Source organism: Urocitellus parryii, chromosome 4 (assembly GCF_045843805.1).
Source record: "Urocitellus parryii isolate mUroPar1 chromosome 4, mUroPar1.hap1, whole genome shotgun sequence".
In the NCBI taxonomy this organism is placed as follows: domain Eukaryota; kingdom Metazoa; phylum Chordata; class Mammalia; order Rodentia; family Sciuridae; genus Urocitellus; species Urocitellus parryii.
In genome coordinates, this window is record NC_135534.1 from 184,098,700 (window position 1) to 184,124,507 (window position 25,808).

The 25,808-nt window shown below is 41.6% G+C and overlaps 1 protein-coding gene across 1 annotated transcript in view; it reads right to left on the reverse strand.

Moving 5' to 3' along the window:
• Abca1 (ATP binding cassette subfamily A member 1) overlaps positions 1-25,808 on the reverse strand; it is a 132,599-nt gene that overhangs the window by 25,205 nt on the left and 81,586 nt on the right. The window contains exons 14-30 of the mRNA XM_026414625.2: positions 25,119-25,295; positions 23,426-23,648; positions 21,882-22,103; positions 20,590-20,794; positions 19,409-19,522; positions 16,968-17,139; positions 15,582-15,713; positions 14,399-14,541; positions 14,040-14,177; positions 13,095-13,315; positions 11,837-11,909; positions 10,743-10,945; positions 9,582-9,630; positions 9,234-9,347; positions 7,985-8,133; positions 6,180-6,304; positions 4,891-4,989 (exon numbers count right to left, since the gene is read on the reverse strand). Of these exons, the coding sequence (XP_026270410.2) occupies positions 4,891-4,989; positions 6,180-6,304; positions 7,985-8,133; positions 9,234-9,347; positions 9,582-9,630; positions 10,743-10,945; positions 11,837-11,909; positions 13,095-13,315; positions 14,040-14,177; positions 14,399-14,541; positions 15,582-15,713; positions 16,968-17,139; positions 19,409-19,522; positions 20,590-20,794; positions 21,882-22,103; positions 23,426-23,648; positions 25,119-25,295 (2,559 nt within the window). The remainder of the gene's footprint in view (positions 1-4,890; positions 4,990-6,179; positions 6,305-7,984; positions 8,134-9,233; positions 9,348-9,581; positions 9,631-10,742; positions 10,946-11,836; positions 11,910-13,094; positions 13,316-14,039; positions 14,178-14,398; positions 14,542-15,581; positions 15,714-16,967; positions 17,140-19,408; positions 19,523-20,589; positions 20,795-21,881; positions 22,104-23,425; positions 23,649-25,118; positions 25,296-25,808) is intronic.

Sequence of the window (25,808 nt, forward strand, 5' to 3'; positions counted from 1 at the left end):
TCCAAGAGACTCATCTCATAGGAAAAAACATCTGCAGACTGAAGGTGAAAGGTTGGGAAACATCATACCCCTCACATGGAATGCAGAAACAATCAGGGGATTCCATCCTCATATTAAATAAAGTAGACTTCAAGCTAAAGTAAACCAAAAGGGATACAGAAGGACACTACATACTGCTCAAGGAAACCATACATCAACAAGACATAACCATTATAAATATATGTGCTACAAACAATGGAGTATCTACATTCATCAAAAAAACTCTTCTCAAGTTCAAGAATCAAATATACCACGACACAATCATTTTGGGTGACTTTAACACACCTCTTTCACCACTGGATAGATCTTCCAAACAAAAGCTTAACAAAGAAACTATAGAACTCAAAAACACAATCAATAACTTAGACTTAAAGGTCATGTATAGAATATTTCATCCTTCAACAAGAGAATACACTTTATTCTCAGCAGCACATGGATCCTTTTCTAAAATAGAACATATATTATGCCACAAAGCAACCCTTAGCAAATATAAAAAAGTAAAGATACTACCCTGCATTCTATCAGATCATAATGGAATGAAATTAGAAATCAATGTAAGAAATAAAATCCACTCCAAAACCTGGATACTAAATAATATGCTACTGAAGGTGCAATGGGTTGCAGAAGACATCTATGAGGAGATTTAAAAAAATTTAGAGATGAATAAGAACACAGACACAAGATATTGAAATCTCTGGGACACTATGAAGGCAGTTCTAAGAGGAAAGTTCACTGCATGGAGTTCATTCCTTAAAAGAAGAAAAAGTCAAGAGATAAATGACTTTACATCTCAAAGTCCTAGAAAAAAAAGAACAAAGGTATTCCAAAAGCATAGAAGACAGGAAATAATTAAAATCAGAGCTGAAATCAATGAAATTGAAACAAAAGAAACAACTGAAAAAAATGCAAAACAAAAGTTGGTTTTTTGAAAACATAAATAAAATTGACAGACCCTTAGCCATGCAACAAAGAGAAGGAGAGAAAAAACTCAAATTACTAACATACGTGACGAAAAAGGATATATCATGAATGACACTACAGAAATACAGAAGATAATTAGAAATTATCTTCAAAATAATTAGAAATTATTTTGAAAACTTGTACTCCAATAAAATAGAAATATCGAAGGCATCAACAAATTTCTAGAGTCATATGATTTGACCAAATTGAATCAGGATGATAGACACATTTAAACAGATCAATTTCAAGCGACAAAATAGAAGACACCATCAGAAGCCTACCAACCAAGAAAAGCCCAGGACCAGATGGATACAGCCAAGTTCTACAAGACCTTTAAAGAAGAACTAACACCAATACTCGTCAATTTATTTCAGGAAATAGAAGAAGAGGGACCACTTCCAAACACATTCTATGAGGCCAATATCACACTGACTCCAAAACCAGGCAAAGACACATCAGAAAAAGAAAACTTCAGATCAAAATCTCTAATGAACATAGGTGCAAAAATTCTCAGTAAAATTCTGGCAAATTGAATACAAAAACATATCAAAAAGATAGTACACCATGATCAAATGGGGTTCATCCCAGGGATGCAAGGTTGGTTCAACATACAAAAATCAATAAATGCAGTTCATCACATCAACAGACTTAAAGATAAGAGCCATATGATCATATAATAGATGCAGAAATAATAGATGCAGCATAATAGATGCAGAAAAAGCATTCAATAAAATATAGCACACCTTCTTGTTCAAAACACTAGAAAAACTAGGGATAACAGAAACATGCCTCAACATGGTAAAAGCTATCAGACCAACATTATTCTAAATGGAGAAAAATTGAAAGCATTCCTTCTAAAAACTGGAACAAGACAGGGATGCCCTCTTTCAACACGTCTATTTAACATAGTGATTGAAACACTAGCCAGAGCAATTAGACAGATGAAAGAAATTAAAGGGATACATACAGGAAAAGAAGAACTTAAATTAGGATTATTTGCTGATGATATGATTCTATACCTAGGAAACCCAAAAAGCTCCACCAGAAAACTTCTAGAACTAGTAAATGAATTCAGCAAAGTAGCAGGATATAAAATCAACAACTATAAATCAAAGGAACTTCTATGTATCATTAACAAATCCTCTGAAAGGGAAACAAGGAAAACTACCCCATTTATAATAGCACCAAAAAATAAAATAAAATACTTGGGAATCAACTTAACAAAAGAGATGAAAGACCTCTACAATGAAAACTACAGAACGCTAAAGAAAGAAATTAGAGAAGACCTTAAGAGATGGGAAGATCTACCTTATTCTTAGATAGGCAGAATTAATATTGTCAAAATGACCATACTACCAAAAGCACTATGCATATTTAATGCAATCAAAATCCCAATGACATTCCTCATAGAAATAGAAAAAGCAGTCATGAAATTCATCTGGAAAAATAATAGACCCAGAATAGCTAAAGCAACCCTTAGCAAGAAGAGTGAGGTAGGTGGCATCACTATACCAGACCTTAAACTATACTACAGATCAATAATAATAAAAAGAACTTGGTATTGGTACCAAAATAGACTTGTAGACCAATGATACAGAATAGAGGACACAGAAACTAACTCACATAATTATAGTTATATTTGACAAAGGTGCCAAAAATGTACATCAGAGAAAAGATAGCCTCTTCAACAAGTGGTGCTGGGAAAACTGGAAATCCATATGCAACAAATGAAATTAAACCTCTATCTCTCACGATGCACAAAACTCAAAGTGTATGGAGGCGGGGCTAGGTTTGTGGCTCAGTGGCAGAGCGCTCGCCTAGCACGCGCAAGGCATGCGAAGCCCTGGGTTCAATCCTCAGCACCACATATAAATAAATAAATGTAGTAAAAAAAGAAAAAAAAAACTCAAAGTGGATCAAGGACCTAGGAATTAAACCAAGAGACACTGCATCTATTAGAAGAAAAAGTAGGCCCAAATCTCCATCGTGTCAGATTAGGGCCCAACTTCCTCAATAAGACTCCTATAGTGCAAGAACTAATATCAAGAATCAATAAATGGAATAGATTCAAACTAAAAAGTTTCTTTTCAGCAAAAGAAACAATCAATGCGGTAAATAGAGAGCCTATTAATTGGGAACAAATTCTTACCACACGCACGTCAGATAGAGCACTAATCTCTAGAATAAAGAACTCAAAAATCTTAACACCAAAAAACCAAATAACCCAATCAATAAATGGGCCAAGAAACCAAACAGACACTTCTCAGAAGAGGATATACAATAAATCAACAAATATATGAAAAAATGTTCAACATCTCTAGCAATTAGTGAAATGCAAATCAAAACTAAGATTTTATCTCACTCCAGTCAGAATGGCAACTATTGAGAATACAAACAACAGTAAGTGTTGGCGAGGATATGGGGAAAAAGACACACTCGTACATTGCTGGTGGGGCTGCAAATTGGTGCAGCCAATATGGAAAGCAGTATGGAGAATCCTTGGAAAACTGGGAATGGAATCGCCATTTGACCCAGCTATCTCACTCCTCGGTCTACACCCAAAGGACTTAAAAACAGCATACTACAAGGACACAGCCACATCAATGTTTATAGCAGCACAATTCACAATAGCTAAAACTGTGGAACCAATCTAGATGCCCTTCAGTAGATGAATAGATATAGAATGTGGTATATATACACAATGGAATATTATTCAGCATTCAGCATTAAAAGAGAAAATAAATCATTGCATTTGCAGGTAAATGGATGAAGCTGGAGAATATAATGCTAAGTGAAATTAGCCAATCCCCAAAAAACAAATGCCAAATGATTTCTCTGATTTAAGGATGCTGATTCATAATATGCCAGCGGGGGGGAGGGTGCAATGGGAGGATTAAATAAACTCTAGATAGGGCAAAGGGGAAAAGAGGAGGGAGGAGAAAGGAGGGAACAGAGGGGTAGGAAAAATGGTGGAATTCGATGGTCATCATTACCCTAAGTAAATGTAAGAAGACACGAAGGATGTGACTCTAAGGATGTGACTCTACTTTGTGTACAACCAGAGATATGAAAAATTGTACTCTATATGTGTAATATAAATTGTAATGCATTCTGTTGTCATATGTAACAAATCAAAATTTAAAATAAAATAAATACTGCTTCCTATTAAAAGACACTAAAAATCTTGGATGAATATCTGGTTCCAGACCTAAGGCAGGAAATAAGAAGTAAACCTAATACATTAAGGTCAAATGTTCCTGAATGTTCAAGTACTGACACTGGTTTAAAGGGACACAGGAGCTAACCTGAAAGGGTTCCCATTTGCTTAATATGGGACTATATGAGTATCAAGGAAAGACATAACAACTGTGATTATTTGGTACATAACAAATATACACTCATTACGCTGAAAGTTGTTTAATAAAAGAATAAAGCATTATCCTGAAGAAAAAATATGCAATGGAACAAGAAAGTGTCCCCTCTTAGAAAAATCTATTTTATCTTTTCAGGTTGTTAAGATGAAGAAGCTGATGAGCAAAATTGCAAATTATATACAATGGCAGCCTATTGTTGCACTAAAATACAGGAGTTGGGGGTAGAAGTGAGAAAAGCATTTAGTAAGTATAAAGTGCTATTTAAATTAAATATTAATGTTCTAAAGAAGTAAACAAATGTCTTTAATGATTTCCTTTGCAGGATGTTAGAAGTCTCTCTAAATGTTCCTAGATGGGTCTGATTAGGTTATTATATTCACTTTTTAAAAATAAAAAGTAATTCAAAAGACAAATAATAGTGGTTACAATGTGGCATGCAATTGATAAGTGCAGTATATCAGAAATCAAACCAGATGGCAGGCATGAGAAGACAGCTTATGTCGAAAGTGACACTCACGGGATTGGGTTTCCTTCCATACACCGGGTCCCAAAACCAGGGTCTTTGGTGAGGGCATTCAAGAGTTGCTGGGTGCCAGTGTCCTCAGGAGCATCATTACTGTGAATACATGGGAAGCAACCATCTCAGTAATTCATTTAAACCAGGAACAGGGAGAAATGAAAGTTTTCTAAATTAAACACTCTATTAAGTACTTCCTGGATTCCAGGCTCTTAAAAGCAAAATGAATAAAACACAGAAACTAGGTATGAGGATCTTGGACTCTGGCCATATATTCAGCATCTGGGTAGTATACAGCACCCCAAACTGGAATATGTATGAAGATGTGTGTACCTGTGTGTACCTATGCACACATATACACACATTTACATATATATTGTAATTTGAAGTAATGAGACTCATTAAGGATCAGTATTTCAAAATTACTTTCACAATTATCCATTTGGCCCAGATAACCAGTATTTTTCAGGAAGGTCAGGCAGATTTTATTGACTGTGTGCACAACTCGAAAGTACAAAAAATAATAGGCACAGGTCACAAACACATGCCATATTTTATAGCTACAGGCGATACAAGGTCAACAGCTAGGAAGGGGAAAAGGCAAGTAAACCTGAATTAAGAAGAAAGCATAGTTTGGAGAAAAAGAGACAAATTCATATGTTTAGTATATGTTATTTTCATTTTAAAACCTCTTCTATATATCACTTATATATCTCTCCTATCTATACACCTATAAATCCCAGAAAACCTTTGCCAAACAATATCCAGAAATTCCTTTGTCCTTTTATTTCATGCATAGGATTACTATGGAGTAGAAAGTATTTTTGCCAATCATTAACATTAGCTAAAACCATAAATTTAAAGAGTAGGTAATAATTACATGAATTATACTATGTAGAAAATAAGAATGTGAAGCTTCTGTTTTGACATTGTATGGAAGCCCTATGACTAGATAACAAAATTAAAACATGACTCTAAAAATACAAATATTTTATAACAATTTTAGATTTTATCAAGGGCATATCATCTAAAATATGCAGGGTTGTCCTGACACTCGCAGTATAAGGAGAAGGGGTGAAATGTCCAAGAGAGGACTAGCTGCTAAGTCAAGGGTAGCTCACTGTTGTTCTTCGAATGCAGTAGTAGCTTACACAGGGACCTGAGGCACAGCTGGTAAAACCCCTTCCACTGTGCAATTCTTGACTCTGTTCTTTTGACCCTCAGCACAGTGATCACCCTTGATCTACTTGAACCCTCCTCTCCCCTGGGCCCAGAAGACAAACACGTACCTGACAAATGTATACTGCTCATTGTACATCCAGGGCTGAAGTTCCAGGCTAGGGTACTTGCCAAAGGGTGGCACAATCAAGCTGAACACCAGGGCAATGCAGACAAACACAGCTGGCAGGACAATCTGTAACCAGGCAATGGAGGGGGCAAGGGGATGGCAGGAAAAGATAAGGTTAGAAAGAAGTCCAAGGAGCAAATCCCTGCAAGTCCAGCCAGGTTCCCAGACCAGGCAGCACAGGAAGGAGGGTGACAGGGCCCATGGCTGGCCCAAGGCCTTGTGGGCAGAGTGAAAACAATGGATCCTGAACACTAAATATCTTCCCTCCAGGACTTTCTAGAATCTGGCAGCACAACGCCAGAGTCTCTAGTCACCTGGCAGAAGCACTAGGCTAGGAACTTCACAGAGTAAAGAGCAACCCCACGTTAGGGTGACTCAGAATGCTGAGTCCTGCATTTCTTCCCCTGAAGACTGAGAAAGACCACACTAGGCCATGAGCGCAGTTCAGCTCAGAAGAAAACTGAGTGAACAAGCCCTGGACTAGGAGCCACAAGTCCTGAATCCTGGGTCTGACACTACTACAAGTGTACCCACATGACATCACCACTATAGGGCCTCAGTATTCTCATTAAAATCTGAGGACTGAGAAGAGATCAGATCCCATAATCCTGAAACCAGTTCTTAAAAGCAGTGACTCCAATCACAAGCAATAGCAGCCATTGTCTGCCATGATCACCTCTCAAAGCATCAATACGCAACTCCTTCTTGAAATTCCTCAAACTTTCTACAAACCTACTCTGAAAACAATGACTCATACACATTTTACAAGTAAACTCAAAGGTCTTTCCATTTATTGCTGAGAAACTTATCCTTTAAAAACTTAAAGATTCATATTGACTCTGGCTCTTGGGCTTCAATGCAGAAAATTATCATTAAGTGAGCAATTCTACTGGAAAGTACTCTAATGATAATTATCTTAATTATCATTACTACCCTATGTTGTTATTTATGGTGTTACTATCACTGGCACTATCCAAAAACTCAGTTATTAAAGATCAGAGAGTCAAGTTACTTGCTCATGGTCACAACGCCAGCTAATAACACAACCAGACTTCAAATCCAGGTCTGTATGTCCCAAACTCATACTCTTAGTATCATACATACAGTCTGTAAGGAAGACTCTCTATAAACTTTTCTCCACATTTCTTAATTTTTACAGAGTGAAATAATTTTAACTCTTCTAACTAAGCAAGTGAGCATACAAACTCTGACTTGAAGGCAGTAGTATAAGTCTTTTCTCTTTGCCGGTTACATTCTGATCTCTCTGGGTATCTTTTTATCATTTGAGTTAAACATCAACTTAGAGAAAAATCATGTTTCTAATAAGTGCATATGTCAAGTGCATCTGAGCATAACATCACTTATGTTATGATAGCTGAATTTACCTAACAGTTTTTCTAAACTCTGATCCTTTTTATGTTGTTCTCTAAAATAAAAGACATACACACATACACACATACATACCCCTAAACCCAAGCATCAGACTCCATTCTAAGCATTTATTCATGTTTATCCTCAGGATAACATGGTGTCATAGGCACATTATTATCTCTATTTTTCAGGTGAGGAGACTGAGGCCTGGAGAAGTCATTTGCTGGCAGACACACAACTGGTAAGAAATAGAACTGGGATGGAAATACAGATAATCTAGCGCCAATATCTATATCTTGACTACAGCAGCATTCTGCTTTCACTGGTCAGAGAGTGTGCAGCCCCTGCATGAAGCCAGAAACCAGCATATTTCACCTGAGCGAAGAATCCTTTTCTACTCCGTCTGGCGATCAGCAGCCTCTTCCACAAAAGAGCCACAAACTGTTGCTGTGTGAGTTTCCAGCCCTTCACCTGATAGGAGCCTTTACCATCCATCCCGCTGAGCAGGTCTGTCTCCCTGGATTCTGCAAGAAGCCAACACTGAAGGTCACCTATTATGTTAGGTGTTTTTGACCTGATATATTCCTTCTTCTAAGATCTTCAGAAACCATTTGGAGGCTTGTGTTTGAAACTGAAAGTATCTCACAGAGGTAAAGGGTTTTCATGACAACTCTATATTCAAGAAAAACTAATGACTCAACATGTCCAACAGGAGCAATTTCTGTCTTTCAGTCCTCGTCTGGTGAGTACAGAGAATGAAGGTGCCTTGAGACTACTGCAGAGATGTTCACACATTTCTACCTGGGTGTTATCATCATTGATGATATGATGTTACCCATCATTCAGATGAGTGGAGACACTGTTGATTTCTTACAGATTATTCTATGGAACAAGCCATGTATGCAGATGAACACACTTGAGAACACACAATGGCAGTCTCTAATCTTTTATATTTTTGGTAAAAAATGGACACATTTGAAGTGATCTAAGTACTAACAATGCATGAAGTCAGGGAGAACACAAGAGCCACATGCTCATGTGACCATGGACTGGGACAGTGAGAAAATTCTCTGTTCATAAAAATCATGTAGAAATTCTTGTCTGAAATGAATGATTCCTAACAGAGACACTCTGACATCAAATTTGTTTGATTTCTTACCTCTCCTTTTCATTTCAAACACACAAGGACACAGTCATCCAAAATACCTACATCTAAGGGCACATTAACTGAAAGCAAATTACCCTCCCTGACTTTCTCAAAATCATTCATCCATTCAATAAATACTTATTCAACAATAAAACACTTAATGTATGCAAGAAACTTGAACCCTACAGAAAAGACAATAAAAGAGCAGTCCTTTTTTAATATGTGCATCTTAAGATCTCAGCTAACTGAAGGAACGATGAGGATGGGCTCTTTCATGTTTGACCTAAACACATGCACAAAGCTGGAAAAAGACAAGCGGCTTTTCTCATTTTTCCACTTCCTTCTGGACCCTCCAGGGAATCTATCATCTTGTTCATCAAAAAAAAAAAAAAAAAAAAAAAATAACAACCAGCTGAGAAGAACATAAAGGAGAAATTCTTCTTCAAACAATAGAACCTAGATCTTGCCCAAACGAACCTGGGTCTATATCAGAATCATTGGGATCAATAGCATCATCTTCAGTAAATGGGCGAAGGCAGCTCTGCTTGTCTCCAAAGGCCCGTCGGTTTCGTCTCGCTGGCAAGGTACCATCTGAAGGCAAAAGGAAGGAATCCCTCATTTTACTTTATTTGAAACAAAACAAACCTTCTCTACCTATAACAAACATATACTCTAAAAATGGGATTGTATTAGAACAGTGTAAGGGGAAAAAATCAAAATAAAAAATAAAAAGAACAATATGAAGAGAAAGGTACAACACTGGTGAGTGAAGTTTGCCTGCCCAAGACTCTAGCCAGACTGTATAGTCCCTCTCAAAAGGGTTACCTGAAGTCTCAGCATCCACCCCACTCTCTTCAGCCACTTTGAGGAATATCTGAAAAATTAGAGTTGGTGACAATATAAGTACCAACATTATGAGAATAGCCATCACTACCTTGACTATATTATTGACTTGCATATTACCACCTCTAAGACAAAGAAAGTAAAAGCTACATTTACTAATAACACTTGATCAGAGTTATTTGGGAGGTATTTTTGCCAGAAAACATTCCCTTAGTGGTGAGAACTATCAGTCCTGACAATCACTTTCAAAACACAGCTATGACATCAGGACACTGAGACAGAGGAAATCTGTTAGGAACCTATAGGAAATGAGTAAAGTGGTTTCTTACAGGCTGTGGCTTCAAATCTTTTAGTAGAACAGCACTGTGCTAAGTTAGTCAAGACCGAATGGTCAGGAAGACATGGGCTCCCCATCAGTAGAAATATCATGGCAGAGGTCCAAACATCAGAGGAGAATCTGAATGAAGCCACTGATTTCCAAACTCTTGTCTATAGACCACTGTGTACGACATATGCAGTGGAAGTACAGATGTAAGGCCTTACTTCCAGAAATCCTAATTCAAAGACACTAGAATTGAGACTTGGAATTTTTATTGTCAGTAATATCCTCACATGGCTACTACACAATCTAGCATGGAATCACCAGGCCAGACAACTTTTATAGCCCTTCCAGCCCTCAAAGTCTGTGATGTGTCTCTAAAGGGAGGAATTACTACTTCATAAAAACAACCTGGGTTTTGAAGCCCAAACTTCCCATTCTGAATCCCAACTCAACATCCCTGATTAGTTAATTTTCTTGTCTTGTCATGAGGATTACACAAGATTACAAAGATTTAAAAAAGCAAATCAAAAAGAAACACCAAAAACATACAGCTCGGCACCTGGCCCTAGTAGACTATAAATGTCGGTCATTTCTTATGATGCATAAGTCCAGTTAACACAACCACACCAGGGGCAATCCTAGTACTTCTTTCCTGCCTGCTATCTCCCACTACAATCTTAATTGGTTCACTGTGGCCAACATTACCCAGATATTAATGACCTAAAATCTCAATGACCAACCCCATGGTGATCCTGTTTCCTTCCTGTCTGACCTTGAGGTGGTTGGGGCTGCTATACTTGACAGTCAGCCACCCAACTTACTTCTTCCAAGGTAGTCTCTGAGATGCCATAACTGGATATGCCCAGGTCTGAGAGCCGGTCATCGATCTCATGGAAGAGTTCCACAAATGCCCCCTCCTTAGCAGCTTCATATGGCAGTACGTAGGTCAACTCATGCCCAATGTCTTCCACTAGCCGGGCTTCAGACACATGCTTCCTGATGAGGTTGGAGATGGCTGAGACATCTGCAAGGACCACAGTTAAAGATGGTTCAGTCATTTCAGAGGCTCCACAGCAAAGGCCAGTCATCCCCTTTGCCTACTCCTCAGAAGCCTGCTGCTTATACACCACACTGTCCAAGATATTTTAGCCATTCCACATGCTCAACTCCAATAATTCCAGGGGACAAGAATTGTATCTCATTCACTTTATATCACCACAACTAGGCACACTGTGGGTACTCCATGGGTTATGGATGAATGGGTGACTTGCTGAGGTTGAAAATCTGGTGTCTACAGCTTACACGCTGGGATTCTTTAGTAAAAAAATCATAGATTTTTCAGCCTTTCCTAAGCTTTCTTTCAAAGGGAGCTTCCCCCTATTTACCTCAATAGAGGCTAACCAAACAGTTCATAGAAGCAGAAGTCTTCCTGGAAAAAGCCAGCTGTTAGAACTGAGCAGAGATGGCCAGGTCATGATTTCTGTTCCACATGCTACTGGCGACACTGGGCTCCCATATGCACTGCCAAAAAAAGCCTAAAAGGCTGTTTCTTATCTCCTGGGCTCTCACCTTCCTTAGTATCTAAGTTCAAATCCCTCCCTGCTGGCTTGACACTCAATGGCTCATTTGGTGTCCAGCCAGATCCACTCCCCTAAGGGATTCCCCAAACCCCAGTCATCTCAGTTCTCTGGGACACTGCCCTGCCAGCTCCCAGACCAAGCCCCAGGCTCCCCAGCAAGCATTAGGCCACCACCACCAAGCTGCATCCACTCCCACAGCCGCCCAGCCCAGCCCAGCCCAGCAGCAAACCTTGAGTCAGCGCCACCAGCCTCTGCACCTCTCCTCCTCTGCCTCCACTCTGCCCAGCTGGGGGAAGCTCAGGCACCACCTGAATGAGAAACCCCAGAGTCCTTACCGATGGTCAGCGTGTCACTTTCATGGTCGCTGCCCAGGCCAGCATCAGAACTGCTCTGAGAAACACTGTCCTCCTGATGGCAAAGAAGGAGGTGAGAATGGGTCAGGGACCAAGCAAGGTACAGCCATCACCACCTTTGCCAGCGAGGGTTTCCAGAAGCTCTATTGTGTAAGAACTGCAGCAAAAGCTTTTCCTGGTGTGCATGAAGCTGGAAGCCAGGGCTTTAGAGGCCACCGTGTGATGTGTGTGCCATGTGGACAGCCTCTCTTCCTCGGGTGAGTTATGAGCTACCAACAGAACTGTGGCTTGGCAGGAACAGTGCAACCAGGATTTGCCAATCATTGCAGGCATGGGATTTATCTGGCTACTTGTCTAATTCAATGCAACCTAAGCTTTAACATATGTTCAACCATTCCAGGACCCCATTAAAATGCAGATTCTGACTCAATAGGTCTGAATTGGACCCAAGTTATTGCATTTCTAACAAGTTCCCAGATAATCCTGATGCTGCTGGTCCTCATACCACACTTTAGTAAGGAGGCTTTAGTTAAAAGGTAAGTAAGTGGACAGAGTTCAAGGTTAGGATTAAGATGTATCAGGTGCCACTGGTTTCAATCCATGAATAAATCTCAGGCATGTACTATGAAAGAGAACATGTCTGGTTTGGGGGTTCTAGTCCTACCTGCTATTTATTTTTTAGATGACTTTAAATAAGCTAACAAATCCCTACAGGTCTCACTTCCCTCATCTGGGATAGTAATCATGTACTGTCTTCCTAGGATTGCTCTGTACTCTGAGATGACAGATGGGGAAAAAAAAATGTGACAAAACAATAACTATTATTATTTTCTTTTACACCCAGTCTGTGTGGTCTGAAATAAGTGCTTCATAAATATTTGTGTTTTATAGTTCAAAAGTAAAAAATCAATGAGATTTAAAGATAATAAGCAGGAATAGCAGGACATTTTTTAGCCATCTCTTACCTCTTAGCTAGTCTCTTTTCTGCAACACAATAAAGTCCTGAAAGGACATTCTCCATTGCTCATTGAATAGGAAAAAGGAAAAATGGGACTCAACAAAACTAGCACTACGAGAACAGAGGGCTCTAGAACTTTCCACATAGGCAGTATGATGTGAAAGGGTACAGAGCAGGGAGACAGTGGCCACAACTTGGGTGAATGGGGCAGAGGTGGACAAGCCATCTGCAGCCAGCCAATAAGTCCCAACGGCCCAGCCCAGCACTGAGACCGCAGCTCACCTTTTTCAGGTATGACACAGTGCTGCTGCTATTTCGGCAGGAACTCAGGGAGGATTCCACATCTTTCTTGACCAGTGTCAGGTAGTAGCCTGTTCCCAGCTGGTTCTTCAAAAACAGGGAGGAGCCCACACAGCACAACTTCCCATGGGAAATGATGGCAATCCTGTCCCCCAGGATGTCTGCTTCATCCATGTGGTGTGTGGAGAGAATAATGGTGCGGCCTGCCAGACACAATACAAGGATGTGGGACACGTGAGTCCTGTCTTTTCTCATTGATTGTAGTAGCAAGGACTATAGAGACATTGGCAGGGGTGTAGGCAAAAAAGACTGAAAGCTGACTTCAACCCTCTGGCCATGACCCCGAGGCTGGTAATGCATTTATCTGGAACTTGCAAGGTGTCAGAAAGCATATTAGGTGGTTTATGTATATTCTTTAATTAATTTTACCCTTCATGAGGTAAGCACCACTCTTATTACAGATAAGGAAATGGGGCCAAGCTAAGTGATTTTTTTCCAAAGTATCAGGGCTGCACAAGCTCTAAGCACACTGCCAAACACGTTCTTGTCCTTTCCCATTCCATTCATTTATTCATCCACTCTTTGAACAAACAAAATTAGTGCAACAAGTTAGGGACAAAACAATGAACAGAGCCTCTGCTCTCAGGAATCTATCTTAGCGTAGTATAATCACGATATACCCGTGTAAGTCTATACCATTTCTATTCTTGCAGGCCCCTAGGTAATGAAGCATAAGCTTCAAGTATCTTACAACCAGGTCTTCCATATCCATACTAAAGGCAGACACTGAGCTTTAAGAAAAGTTCCATTTTTTTTTTCCTGGAGAAGCAATTCTGTTACCCCCGCAAGAGCAGCCACGAGACACAGCCAGACTTCTCAAGAACACTTCTCTCCCCAAATCCATGACTCAGAGTACACGTTGGTTACCTTGTCGGTATTTCAGCAGCAGCTCCCATATTCCCCTGCGGGAGTAGGGATCCACACCAGCTGTGGGCTCATCCAGAATGACAACCTTGGACCCCCCAACAAAGGCCAAGGCCACAGACAGCTTTCTCTGCATCCCACCTATAAGACAGAGCAAGAGATAGGCTCCAGAACCAGCGCCACATGGTGAATGAAGGAGGAGGGGGGGGGGGAGAGATGAAGACAGGTACCCATCTGGGGACATAGCCCAGGAAAAGGGTCTGTTACCTTCCACCCTACCTGGGACCCTGGGCAGCTTTTCCTCTGTGTATGGATAGGTGGAGGCGGAAGGGGAAAGACAGGGAAGGTGCTCAGGGCCTCACCTGACAACTGACTTGTTTTGCTTTTCAGCTTGCTGGGTGGCAGACCAACATCCAGGGCCATTTGTTCCATCTCTGCTTTCACATGCTTCTGGGAAAGTCCCTTCAGGCAGGCATAGAACCAAATGTGCTCTTCCACAGTAAGCCTGGGGACAGAGGGGCAGGTCAGCTCTGGGCCCTGCAGGACGCACCAGAATATAGTGTCTCCTGACCCAGGACAGAAAAGAATGTGCATGTTTTCCTTCTCTCCCACCTCATTCCTACATTTCTTTTTCGACTTATCAATTTCTTTTATTTTTATTTTCAGTGCATCGTAATTATGCATAATAGTAGATTTTGTTTTGACATGTTCATAATTGCATATATCATCTTTTCCCATATCAATCCCCAGTACTTATCCCCTTAATTATCAATTTCTAGAAAATAATCAAAAGGAAAGATTCAAGGTAGAACAACAGACAACAACAACATGAGCTTCTCAGGAAGTCAAAACTTAGAGGTAACAGATCATTTCCAACCTACTCTTCACAGGGCTGGCCACCAGGCATCAGCAATTGCAATTTATTTTTCAGGTCCTCAAAAGTCTTACCCATAGTTCCATTAACCATGCTGGGTCAGCATTAACCTGGAGAAGCATCCCCTGAATCTCAAAGAACTCAGACTCTGAGCAAAAGCAGGTTCCTAGGGAGCCAGAAGCTCAAACTGCTCACTTTAGATAGAAAAAAATGGGTTTTCTGTCTTAGGTTTTCTCTGATCAACTACGAGGGCTCTCTGGGGTCTCACCTGCAGATGGGACAAGCTGAGTGGAAGCAAATGTCATGAGCCATAAACACAGGACCATGCTACCAAGTGTCCTTAGGCCCTGCCAGGGATTGGTGGTGGAGACGGGGATGGTCAATGAACCAGAACTTTAGAGACAGGTGCAGCAGGGGAGAGGATGGGATGAAAGACCTTCCAGAAGCACATGATGAAGTCCACTGCTTCCCAAGCCCCCGTCAGCCATCTGAACTGAAGTGACATCTCCTGCCTAATAGTCACCCCTGACTTTTCCTAAAACAGATCTCAATGTGTCTAAAGAGATAAGAACTGCTATCTCCAAAGAAGGCAAAATGCCTAACTCCCATTTCACCCATGACTTCCAAATCCAAAAAAGGGGCCTCTCTTCTCAACATACTGTGATACTCACATGTCAAATAGCACATTGTGCTGGGGACAGACTCCCAGGTTCTGCCGGATGGTGCTCATCTCAGAGCGAATATCCTTTCCCAAGATGTAGGCCGTGCCGGAGGTGGGAGGGAACAACCCAGTCAGGATTGACCTGAGGACAAAATTAACAAATGCAGGCATCAGGGCTGGCCCGCCCCACCACTGCAGAGCCCATAATGGTGAGCACGGGGTACCAACCCCCTGCTTCTATTCCTTTATGATGGACCCTAATAGATCCCCAACAAAGCAAAATATGAGCATTTGAAAAATGAAGCCTCTAATATACAATGGAAAGTGAACCTTAAGAGATGTATTTTGTATGCCTAACATTAATTATGTTCATGAAAAACAGATCAAAACAAATTATTCAAAAAGATAAAAAAAACAATGTCTGTTTTAAATTGGGTTTGGTGGTGCATGCCTATAATCCCAGCAGCTCAAGAGGCTGAAGCAGGAGGATTGAAAGTTTAACGCCAGCCTCAGCAACTTAGTAAGACCCTGTCTCAAAACAAAAAATAAAAAGGGCTAGGGATGTGGCTCAGTTCCCCTGGGCTCAATCCCTGATACCAGTAATAATAATAATAATAATAATAGTAATAATGTTTGTGTTAGATGGTAAGATATTCAAGTGTCTTTTAAAAAAATATTCAGCAGCTATATCCACAATATATTGATTTGGTATGTGGTGCTGAGGATCGAACCCGGGCCGCACACATGCCAGGTGAGCGCGCTACCGCTTGAGCCACATCCCCAGCCCACAATATATTGATTTTATGTTTAAAAAAAAAAAAAAAAACAAGAAAAGAACATCACCCTCGAAGATCTACCCTTTGGAATGGTTGAGAGGCCATACTGAAAGCCACTGAGGCTAACTAGTGTTTTGTGGCCCTTACCCATTCCGGAAGCTGTCAGGCAGAAGGTCCTCATGGGTGCCAGGGAAGGCAATGGGAGTCAACAGCCCACTTCCCACATCTGCTTAGAGACAGAGTTCCTGGAAATTGCCATCTCCCTCCAGTGTCTAATCTTTCTTTCCAGATTTTTGCTTTACACTTCTGGCCAAACCAGCTCAGAAGGAGACCCTTTCTCAAAGCTGTCATAGCCTCAGATTCCAAGAACACTGCAGAATTCTGAGCCCTACCTGGGATGGCCATTAAAACACCCACCCTGCTTTAGGCTGAAGAAAAAACATCTAGCAAAGACTAACCCTTGGAAAGCACACTATGATTATATGATGTTTTACACTTATCACTTCCTCATGTGCTCTATCCTTGCCCTAGCAACCAACCCCAATTTCCTCAGCTATGAATTTCTAAGTACACCGCAGAACCTTCTAGTGGCAGACTCTACGGCCACTTCCCCTTCTTACATGGTGGTTGTCTTCCCTGCTCCATTGTGGCCCAGAAAGGAGGTGATCTGGCCCTCATAAAAATTCAGTGCCAGGCCATCAACAGCCACCTTCATGCCATCTCGGTAAATCTTCACCAGGTTCTGAATGGACACACCCAGCTTCAGGTGGGTCGGTTCCTCTTCCATGCAGACTGTGAGAAAAGAGAGGAGAAAGGAATGAACCCACAGAGTATATTGAAAGTAGAATGTAAAGACACAGAGGGCTGCACTTGGACTCTTAGAATGGCTTTTGTCCATAGCCACTCTGGTTTTATAAGCAAGCAGGAAGCTATACATATTTATTTAGGGCCCCTCTTGGCACTGTTGTCAGAATTAAATGATAAAGCAAAATTTGCAGCCTATTAAGGAAGAAAGACTTGACTAGCAATTAAAATACAGAATGCTAACTGCTGTTTTAAAAACACATCTGAAAATGCCATGGAACTATGACATGCATACCATGGAATACCACTGAGCAAGGAAAAGGAATGAACTGTTGATGCACACCACAATTTGAGTGGATCTCTAGGAAACTCTGCTGGGAGATTTTATAGAGAGAGAGAGGGGGCAGAGAGAGAGATATTTACATTGTATGGTTCCATTTCCATAATATTCTGGAAATTTTAAAAATTGGAGAAATTGGAAACAGATGAGTGGTTAGGTTAACAGGTGTCAGGGAGCCACAAAGAAGGGAGGTGGCTGGGACTGTTAAGTGATAACAGGAGAGAGCTTTGTGGTAATGGGATACTTCTGCTCCTTGACTGAGCTGATGAATGTACACATGAGAAAACTATACATATCTAAAACCACACACGATTGAGTGCATGTCAAAACTAGAGGAATATGAAGGTGTGACTTGTACTAGTGTCAATTTCATGGTTTTCCTCCCACCACTGGAGGAAACTGGATGGAGGGTTCCAGGGAACCCTTTCTACACAGTGAATCTACAGTTATTTTAATATGAAAATGTTGAGGGTGTGTGTGTGTGTGTGTGTGTGTTTTACATGCAACAGAAGCTCAGAGGAAGGAGAATCTAGGAGGGCTGCTCCAGGGAGGGAATACTGACCAGATCTTGAAGAGTGAGGAGTTTAAACAGCAGGAAAGCAGGAGAAAAGGTGCCCCCCAGAGGAAACCGTACAGACAAAGGTACCGAGACAGAGAACAATGTGCCAGGTTCCAGAAGTGGCTGACAGGAGCTGGGTGCAGAGAAGAGGCAGGGAAGGAGAGTGGGAAGAGCAGGAGAAGCAGCAGAACAGTGGCACGTGTGCCACATGAAGGAGCTTCGTACGTTTACCACTGGGCATCAGGGGACGGACACACAAGAGATCAGCAGAAGAGGGACCTACTAACTACTTGGGAAGGATCCACACTGAGTGCAAACCTAAACAGAGAACCCAGAAGGCAGAACCTCTGCTGAGCTGTGGGCATCTCTACCTGCTGCTGGGAGCAAGCGAGGATCAGGCCTCTGAGTACTGACCAGTGAGAACATTAAGAAAGACCACCAGTGAAACTCCACATCATGTACAACCACAAGAAAGGATCCTAATTAGAATAAGCTACACTCCATGTAGGTATATGATGTCAAAATACAAGCTACTGTCATGTGTATCTAAAAAGATCAAATAACAAAATAGAAAGAAAAAAAAAAAAAGAAACAGGCTGACTCTTGGTGCCCACCTACCCAGGCTCTTACATGGGTTGCCAGGACAAGGCAGGCAGCGAGGCTTCCTTTACCTCTCCCTGCTAGCTTGTCAGGACAGCATGGTAGTAAGAGAGCAATAAGTGAAGGTACAGTGATCAAAAGACACTTTGCAAGGAGCCAAGAAAACAGGAAATGTTCCCCAGGGACCCATACAAGACTCCCCATCAAGTTCATAGCTTTGGACATGAATGGTGTGGGACAATTTGGAAGGGATACATTGTGTAAGATTTCTTTGTCTTTAAAGTAATTTTGGTTTTTTATGTGCATTCGTATATTTATTATTTTTTTAATATTTTATTTTACTTTTATTGCTTCTTTTTAGTTAATATATGACAGCAGAATCCATTCTGACATAATTATAGAAGCATAAAATACGTATACATCATATTCTAGTTAGAGTCCCATTCTTATGGATATTATGGTGGTGGGATTCACGGTGTTGTTTTCATAACCCAACATGGGAAAACTATGTTAGATTGATTCCACTGTCTGTCCTTTGCTTATCCCCCCCTCCCTTCCCTCCCTTCCCCATTGTCTAATCTATTGCATGTGGGTTCTTCCCCTTGCTGTGTTTAGCTTCCAATTATCAGAGAAATCATTGGACCTTTGGTTTTTTAGGACTGGCTTATTTAAAGTGACTTCAGCATAAAGTGCAGGATCCATCCATCACTTGCCCCTGTGAGCACTTGGTTGGAGGAGGGCAGGACAGCAGTACTTACTTTCTGATATTCCCTTCTGGCTAGAACCAGGGTGGCTCTTCTCATCACTTTCCTCACCAAACCAGTAGGACTTGGTGCAAGGAAAATACCAGGGCCTGGGAATTCCATACTGGCCTGCAAGCAAAGCACAGGTGTGATCCAAGCTGAGCACCATTCCTGTATTCCTCAGGTGTCCCAGCCAGCCCACTCCCTCCTTGATACACCCTTTGGAAAAGGAATAGCCTGGAATGGAAGTGGGGGAAAGGGAGGTAACCTTCGCTGAAACCTACTAAAAACAGTGTACATTCTGCTTTTCTCTGAGGCCCCCCAACAACCCCCTGAGGCAGGCACCATCCTCATTTTGAGGGGTAAGCAGCCTACATAAGGTCACTCAGCCAATGAGTGAAGGACTCAGAATTCGAATCCAGATCTGCAATGATGCAGAATTTCATATTCAGTGAAGGAAGTTCAGGAAGGGATGATCAACATCTCATGTCTACCTCCTCAGAGGAGAATGAGAAGGTGAACTACATGGAACAAACCTTCACTCTCCCACAGTTTCATCTTGTATGAAAACATATCCTAAGACTGGTTCCTCTTGGACTTGGTCAAGAAGATTTGTTAATGAAAGTATCAAAATGAGCTTTTATTGAATATTAATTTGATTTCAATCCCATGTAAAGGCTTAGAGCCAACAGATTGTATTATTCACAATCTGTAATCAAGGTAAAATTACCCTCTCTGGGGACATGGAATTACAGAATTGAGTCAGCACAGGGTGGAATCTCCTGGCTTGCTGATCCAGTGTAACCCAACTGGGTTCACTTCTGAGCACCAGAATTTAGGAGCTGAGTGACCTCAGGCAGGTTACTTAACTTCTCTGAGTCATAGTTCTCTCATTTGAGGAATAACAGTTATAACAGTAAAACTTCTACGTAGCCTTTTGGGAATTAAATGAACCACAGTATATCAAACACTGCATAGTACTGAACACACAGTACTCGAGAAATGATGGCCATAGTAGTAGTATTTTTCAGCACTGGTTGCCTCTACTGGAACTATTTGTTTGCCATAGGTCTAAAGTCCAAACCACTTTCCAGGGAGCCCCATGCCATGAAAAAATTCCAGCACAAAGAAAGGGAAGCTCTGCAGCCAGAATTCTTTCCCTGGCAGATGCCAAAGCAGTGAGGAGCTCAGTGTACCTGGAAAGACAGCCTCAATGTACCAGGTCATCACCCCATAGAGGAAGGTGTCGAACAGCATCATGGAGACTGAAGTGGTGAGATTGAAGCCATCTTCCTCCACAGGGCTCTCAAAGAGGTTGTCCCACTGCACACCAATGCCCTGCTCCTCAAAAAGGGCAAAGTACTCACAGCCAAACCCAAAAGCCACAGGAGATAGCAGGCTCTGAGAGAAAGAGGCAAGAGTCACTTATCTAGTTAATCTCATTCCTTGTTGCTCTCATTTTCTCATAACATAATAAATTCCACACTTGGAGAAATTTGAATTTGCAAAATAGATCAATTATAGGATACAGAAGTATTCACCTACAGAGTCCCTTTAGAGGAGTGGGCTCCCTTGCAGCATATTAAATTATTCCATTTATAACTATTCATTATGCACACACATTTTATAAATTCATGCAAAATAGCATGTAAAATTTTTGGATTTTATGCTTCCAAGGATTCTCCAAGACTCACCTAACCAGTCCCCTACTCCCACCTCCTACCCATAGTGATATTCATCAAGGTCTTTATGAGCTCCTTGCTCAGCCAGGGAACATTCAGGATCTTGTATAATAGCCTGTTTAGGATTGCAGATGTCTATGGGGCCCAGACTGAGGCACCTGAAGCTCCTTATGAGTGACAGTCAGTTTCCCTTATAAGTGATCCAGGAGGCAGCTGGCAAGTGCTCTCACAGGGGCTCTCATACCCTCAAAGGCTACTCCTACTCTGTTCAAGGAAAGGAAATATCTAACTCAGGGATTTGTGGTTCACTGACTCCTAGTCTCCCTCAGTTCATAAAATATTATTCAAGCCAAACACCACACTGGACACGAGGAAGGCAAGAGTCAAGAATGAGCCACCTTTGACCTCAAGAACCTTCATGTCTATTTGTGGCTATGACTCTGCAGCCAGTTTAAACATGGCCAACAAAACTGGGAGGTTGAGGGTGGAGATGGCATCTATTGCCGAAAACCATTCCCCAATGTACCCCCAACAGGTTTAAGGTTCAGTCTGATCCAGGAAACATTCCATTCAATTCAATCCAACCAGCATTCACAGAGAGAACTAAACATAAACAATTTAATAACACATAGTCCCTGCCTTCAAAGGAATTAGAATCTAGAACTAAGATTCAAGTCCTTTTATAAAGCAACTCTCTCATCTTGTATTCACAGCTTGTTGCTTGAATTCATGGGCAACATCGGGGGAGCTCAAACACCTGCTGTGGCTGTGACTACAACCGCTGCAGAAAGGCCAAAGTTACTCACCGCGAAGATCTTGACTGTGAAGCCCACATAGTCCTGCCATGCCACGCACAGGACATAGGGCAGGTACAGCGTGAAGTAAATGATGCCCCCACAGGCTGCTGCCAGGTTGGCTCGGGAGAAGAGTGTGCTAATCAGGAAGCACTGCAGGATGGTCACCACAGCAAACACAGACAGGAAGACAAACACCACGCTGGGGTCACTGTAGGGCAGCAGGTTTCCTAACTGGAAAGGAAAAGACTCGTTAAATGTGCTGCCTCCACAAGCCCAAGAACTCACTTGCATGATCTGCGGGATCTGCATTCTTGACTGAGAGAGAAAGCAATCAAATCTTGATTCTGTAGTCCTGCTGTGGGCCTTGGAGAAGCTTTGACCTTCCTTAGCCTCCTTTCCTTGCATGCTAAATGGGTCATTTAATGAGAAAGTAATAAGGCAGCACATGGAATGTGTTTTAAACAATGTCTGGTGTCAGTAGCTACTTATGCATAACAGACAGTAGTCACTGTTAAAGTGAAAGTTAGTTCCTGTCCCGTTGCACTCCCCACTCTTTACAAACATTTAATTTTACGTGATATATCCTTATATAAATAAGTATGGAGAAAGAAAACTGGGAAGTATGTTAGTGTATGGGACAAACACAGAACGGCACTGCCCAGAGTCAGCTTGAAGGGAGGGCTGACTATCTGGCTGTCACAAGGTGGCCTCCAGGTGTCAGCATCTCTGGGTTTGTCACAGCTATAGAAAGTCACCTGGCCCTGGGGCACAGCCTGCCCAGGGTGGCCCATATCCAATGAGTGACATCATGGGTAAGCTAAAGAACTGGACACTTCGGCTCAGTGTAGGATGCCTGCATCTGGTTGCCCCCCAGAGTGCCCCATGACACTGGTCCCGCATCACAGCTCCACTCCTCCCTCTGCCAATTCTTCAGGCTTCATCTCTTCCACAGCTGTTGATCCCTAATGAATTCCCATGTGCCATACTCTGTCTCAGCCTCTGCTTCCAGACAACCTTAACTGCACCAACAGTTGTCCTTCTGAGTATATTGGTTTTAGAAATTCAGTAAGAGTTTAAGTGTTAAGCTAAAGGTGGGCTACTTCAAAGCTAAAAAATAAAATCCCAACTCAATCTCTGACAGAAGTTCAGTATCTCCAAGGTCATCTCACGACTGACTGACTTAGTTTAATTCTCATCACACTGCAGAGAAGTATTTCCAGTGGCTCAAATCACCACCTAATACATCTAAGGAAAGGATCAGCTACACTGTAAAACAGACAGTGGGTGCGGTTAGATGTTTGCCTGTCCTGGAAAGCCTCAGCCCTGGGTTCTGGTACACCTTAGCTACTAATCAGCTAGGTGGACCCTGGACAAGTCACTGCCCCTCTCTGGACCTCCCTTTCTCCAACACTAAGATGAGAGGATTACAGGATATGGCAGGTAAGGCTCCTCCTTCCCTCCTAGAGTTTTGGCTTTTATTCTTCCCCTCCTTTAGCTCACACTGGGCTGTTTGGGAGTTCCCTGGCCAGGAAGAGCAAGTGAAGAAGCCTCACCTTCAGGATGACCACTAGCAGGCTGGCACTCAGAAGCAGAGGGATGAGGCTACTGATGAACCAGCTAAACCACAGGATGCCGTTGTCCAGGCCCATGATCCGCATGGTCTCCTTCAGCCTCGCCTCCTTCTCATACACGATGCCCTTGATGATCACAGCCACAGAGTAGATCCAGGCCAGCGTCATGAAGAGGGGCATTGAGCGGCTCATTACCCGCAGGAAGCTAAAGGTAGCAAGGAGGAGCAGGGAAGAATAAGAGACAGGTATGAGCCATGGACCAAGGCCTCTGAGCCTGTATGCTAGAGAAGCACCACATTTGGACCACTTGGGGCAGGCCCCCAGACTCCAAAATATACAGGTTTGACATAGAGAGAAAAGCTAGGCTAATGAAGTATTGCCAACCCAAATTTCTTTGGAGGCTTGCTTTTAGTAACTTGGTAGCTGTGAGATGGTGTTAAGCTAAAGCTAAAAAGTAAAATCCCAACTCAATCTCTGACCGAGGTTCAGTATCTCCAAGGTCATCTCACGACTGACTTGCTTAGTTTAATTCTCATCACACTGCAGAGAAGCATTTCTAGAGGCTCTTGTCAGTAATATTTCAGATTCCAAACTAGCACAAGAAACACAGTGCTACAAAGTAAGGGGGCACAGATTTCAGATCCCAAAAGCTGAGGCTCAAATCCCCTCTGTACTGCTTATGAACTTACTACATGACCATAGGCAAAGGCCCTTAGTACCTCTGAACTCCAGTACCCTCATCCTAAGACATCTTTCCTAAAGTAAGCCTTGGTGTAGGGCTCTTCAGAAAAGTCTTCCTTTGAAAAATTCTATCAAATCATTTCAGGTTAAAAAAAAAAAAAAAAACAGAATTTCTAGTGGCCTGGAAAAGCTAGAGTTCATTATACAAGGAAATGGGTAGTTCAATGCAAGAGAGAGCAAATGCAGGAGAGGAATACTGCTCCTTCACACACACACACACACACACACACACACACACACACACACACACCACAGAATAAGAAACTATCCAGAATTTGGGGACTTGACATATTTGAGATGCCTGCAATAACTACATCTACCTCTGCTCATTCTTTATGAGAAATCATTAGCTCCCAGGGCACAGTTCCCATAATGAGAACTTGGGCTGCTTAGAGACTAAGTGCTAAAAGAATATCTTAAAAGTCTAAGATAAATAGGTTTTGTTCAGTCTCACATGCATTGTTTCAAAATGTGGTACAACAATCATTCAGAGGAAACAGACAAATTTACAGGAAATCTGCTTTTACAGATCTGCCATTCTGAATTTGAAAGGATGTGCGTATATGTATTTGCATGTATTTGTCATGACAAGTTTTGCAAATTGGGTAAATTTTGACCAAAAGTATAAAAAAAAAGAGTGTAAAAAACAGAAGTGCTGGTAACCACAGATGAGAAAGGAAGGAGGATTACTAAGTGTGTGTACAATTGTGTCTCTCTGCCATGTGAATGGAACTACTGACCACTTACATCTGGCTAGTTATTTTCACTTTCTCTCTCTCTCTCTCTCTCTCTCTCTCTCTCTCTCTCTCTCTCTCTCTCTCTCTCTCTCTCTCTCTCTCTCTCTCTCTCTCTCTCTCTCTCTCTCTCTCTCTCTCTCCCTGGAACAGTGTTAACTGGATATTCAAATAAAGCTGGCAGTTTGCTGGTAACTTACATGTCATCGACATAACAGGGGTAAGGCATCTGCTGCACATAGACACCGGTTTTCTTCTCAGTGCCCGTCAGTACCCTGATGATCGCCTGCTCCACCACATCTTGCAAGTAGGCGAAGCCTCCCCAGACGTATCGCATATCCTCAAAGGGGTCAGCCCGAGGACCTGGATCCCAGTACCTAAAACCAAACCACAGGTGAAAACCTCCAATAAGAAAATCCCATCCCCACAATCTCACCACCTTTGTCAAGCCACTCTCTTTTTATTTCCATAACTTAATTTCTGGTTTCAGTCAATATGTACACATATTTTTAAATAGACACAAGCAAAATAAACAGACTACTTTGGTTTTTATCCATCTTCCATTTAGTACCTAACACTGCATGGAGTAGATAAGTCAAAATTTACTTAACCATTTCCTTCTTATTGGTTGTTTGCTCCTTTTCAGAAAAATGAATAATGTTAGCATGAAGAACCTAAAGGCTTTTTTTCCTTTTCTTCTGTTATCTTAATTTCTTGAGATTAGTTTCTCTTGAGTGGAAATGCCGAATCAAAAGTTACTAATATTTTATGACCTCCAAAATCATAGCCCCCAGCAATGAATGTACCAGTTTTATCAAAATCATACTGTAACCAGTGATTTTTTTCCATTGAAATTTCTACTAAATTATTAATTCAAATAAAGAAGCTCT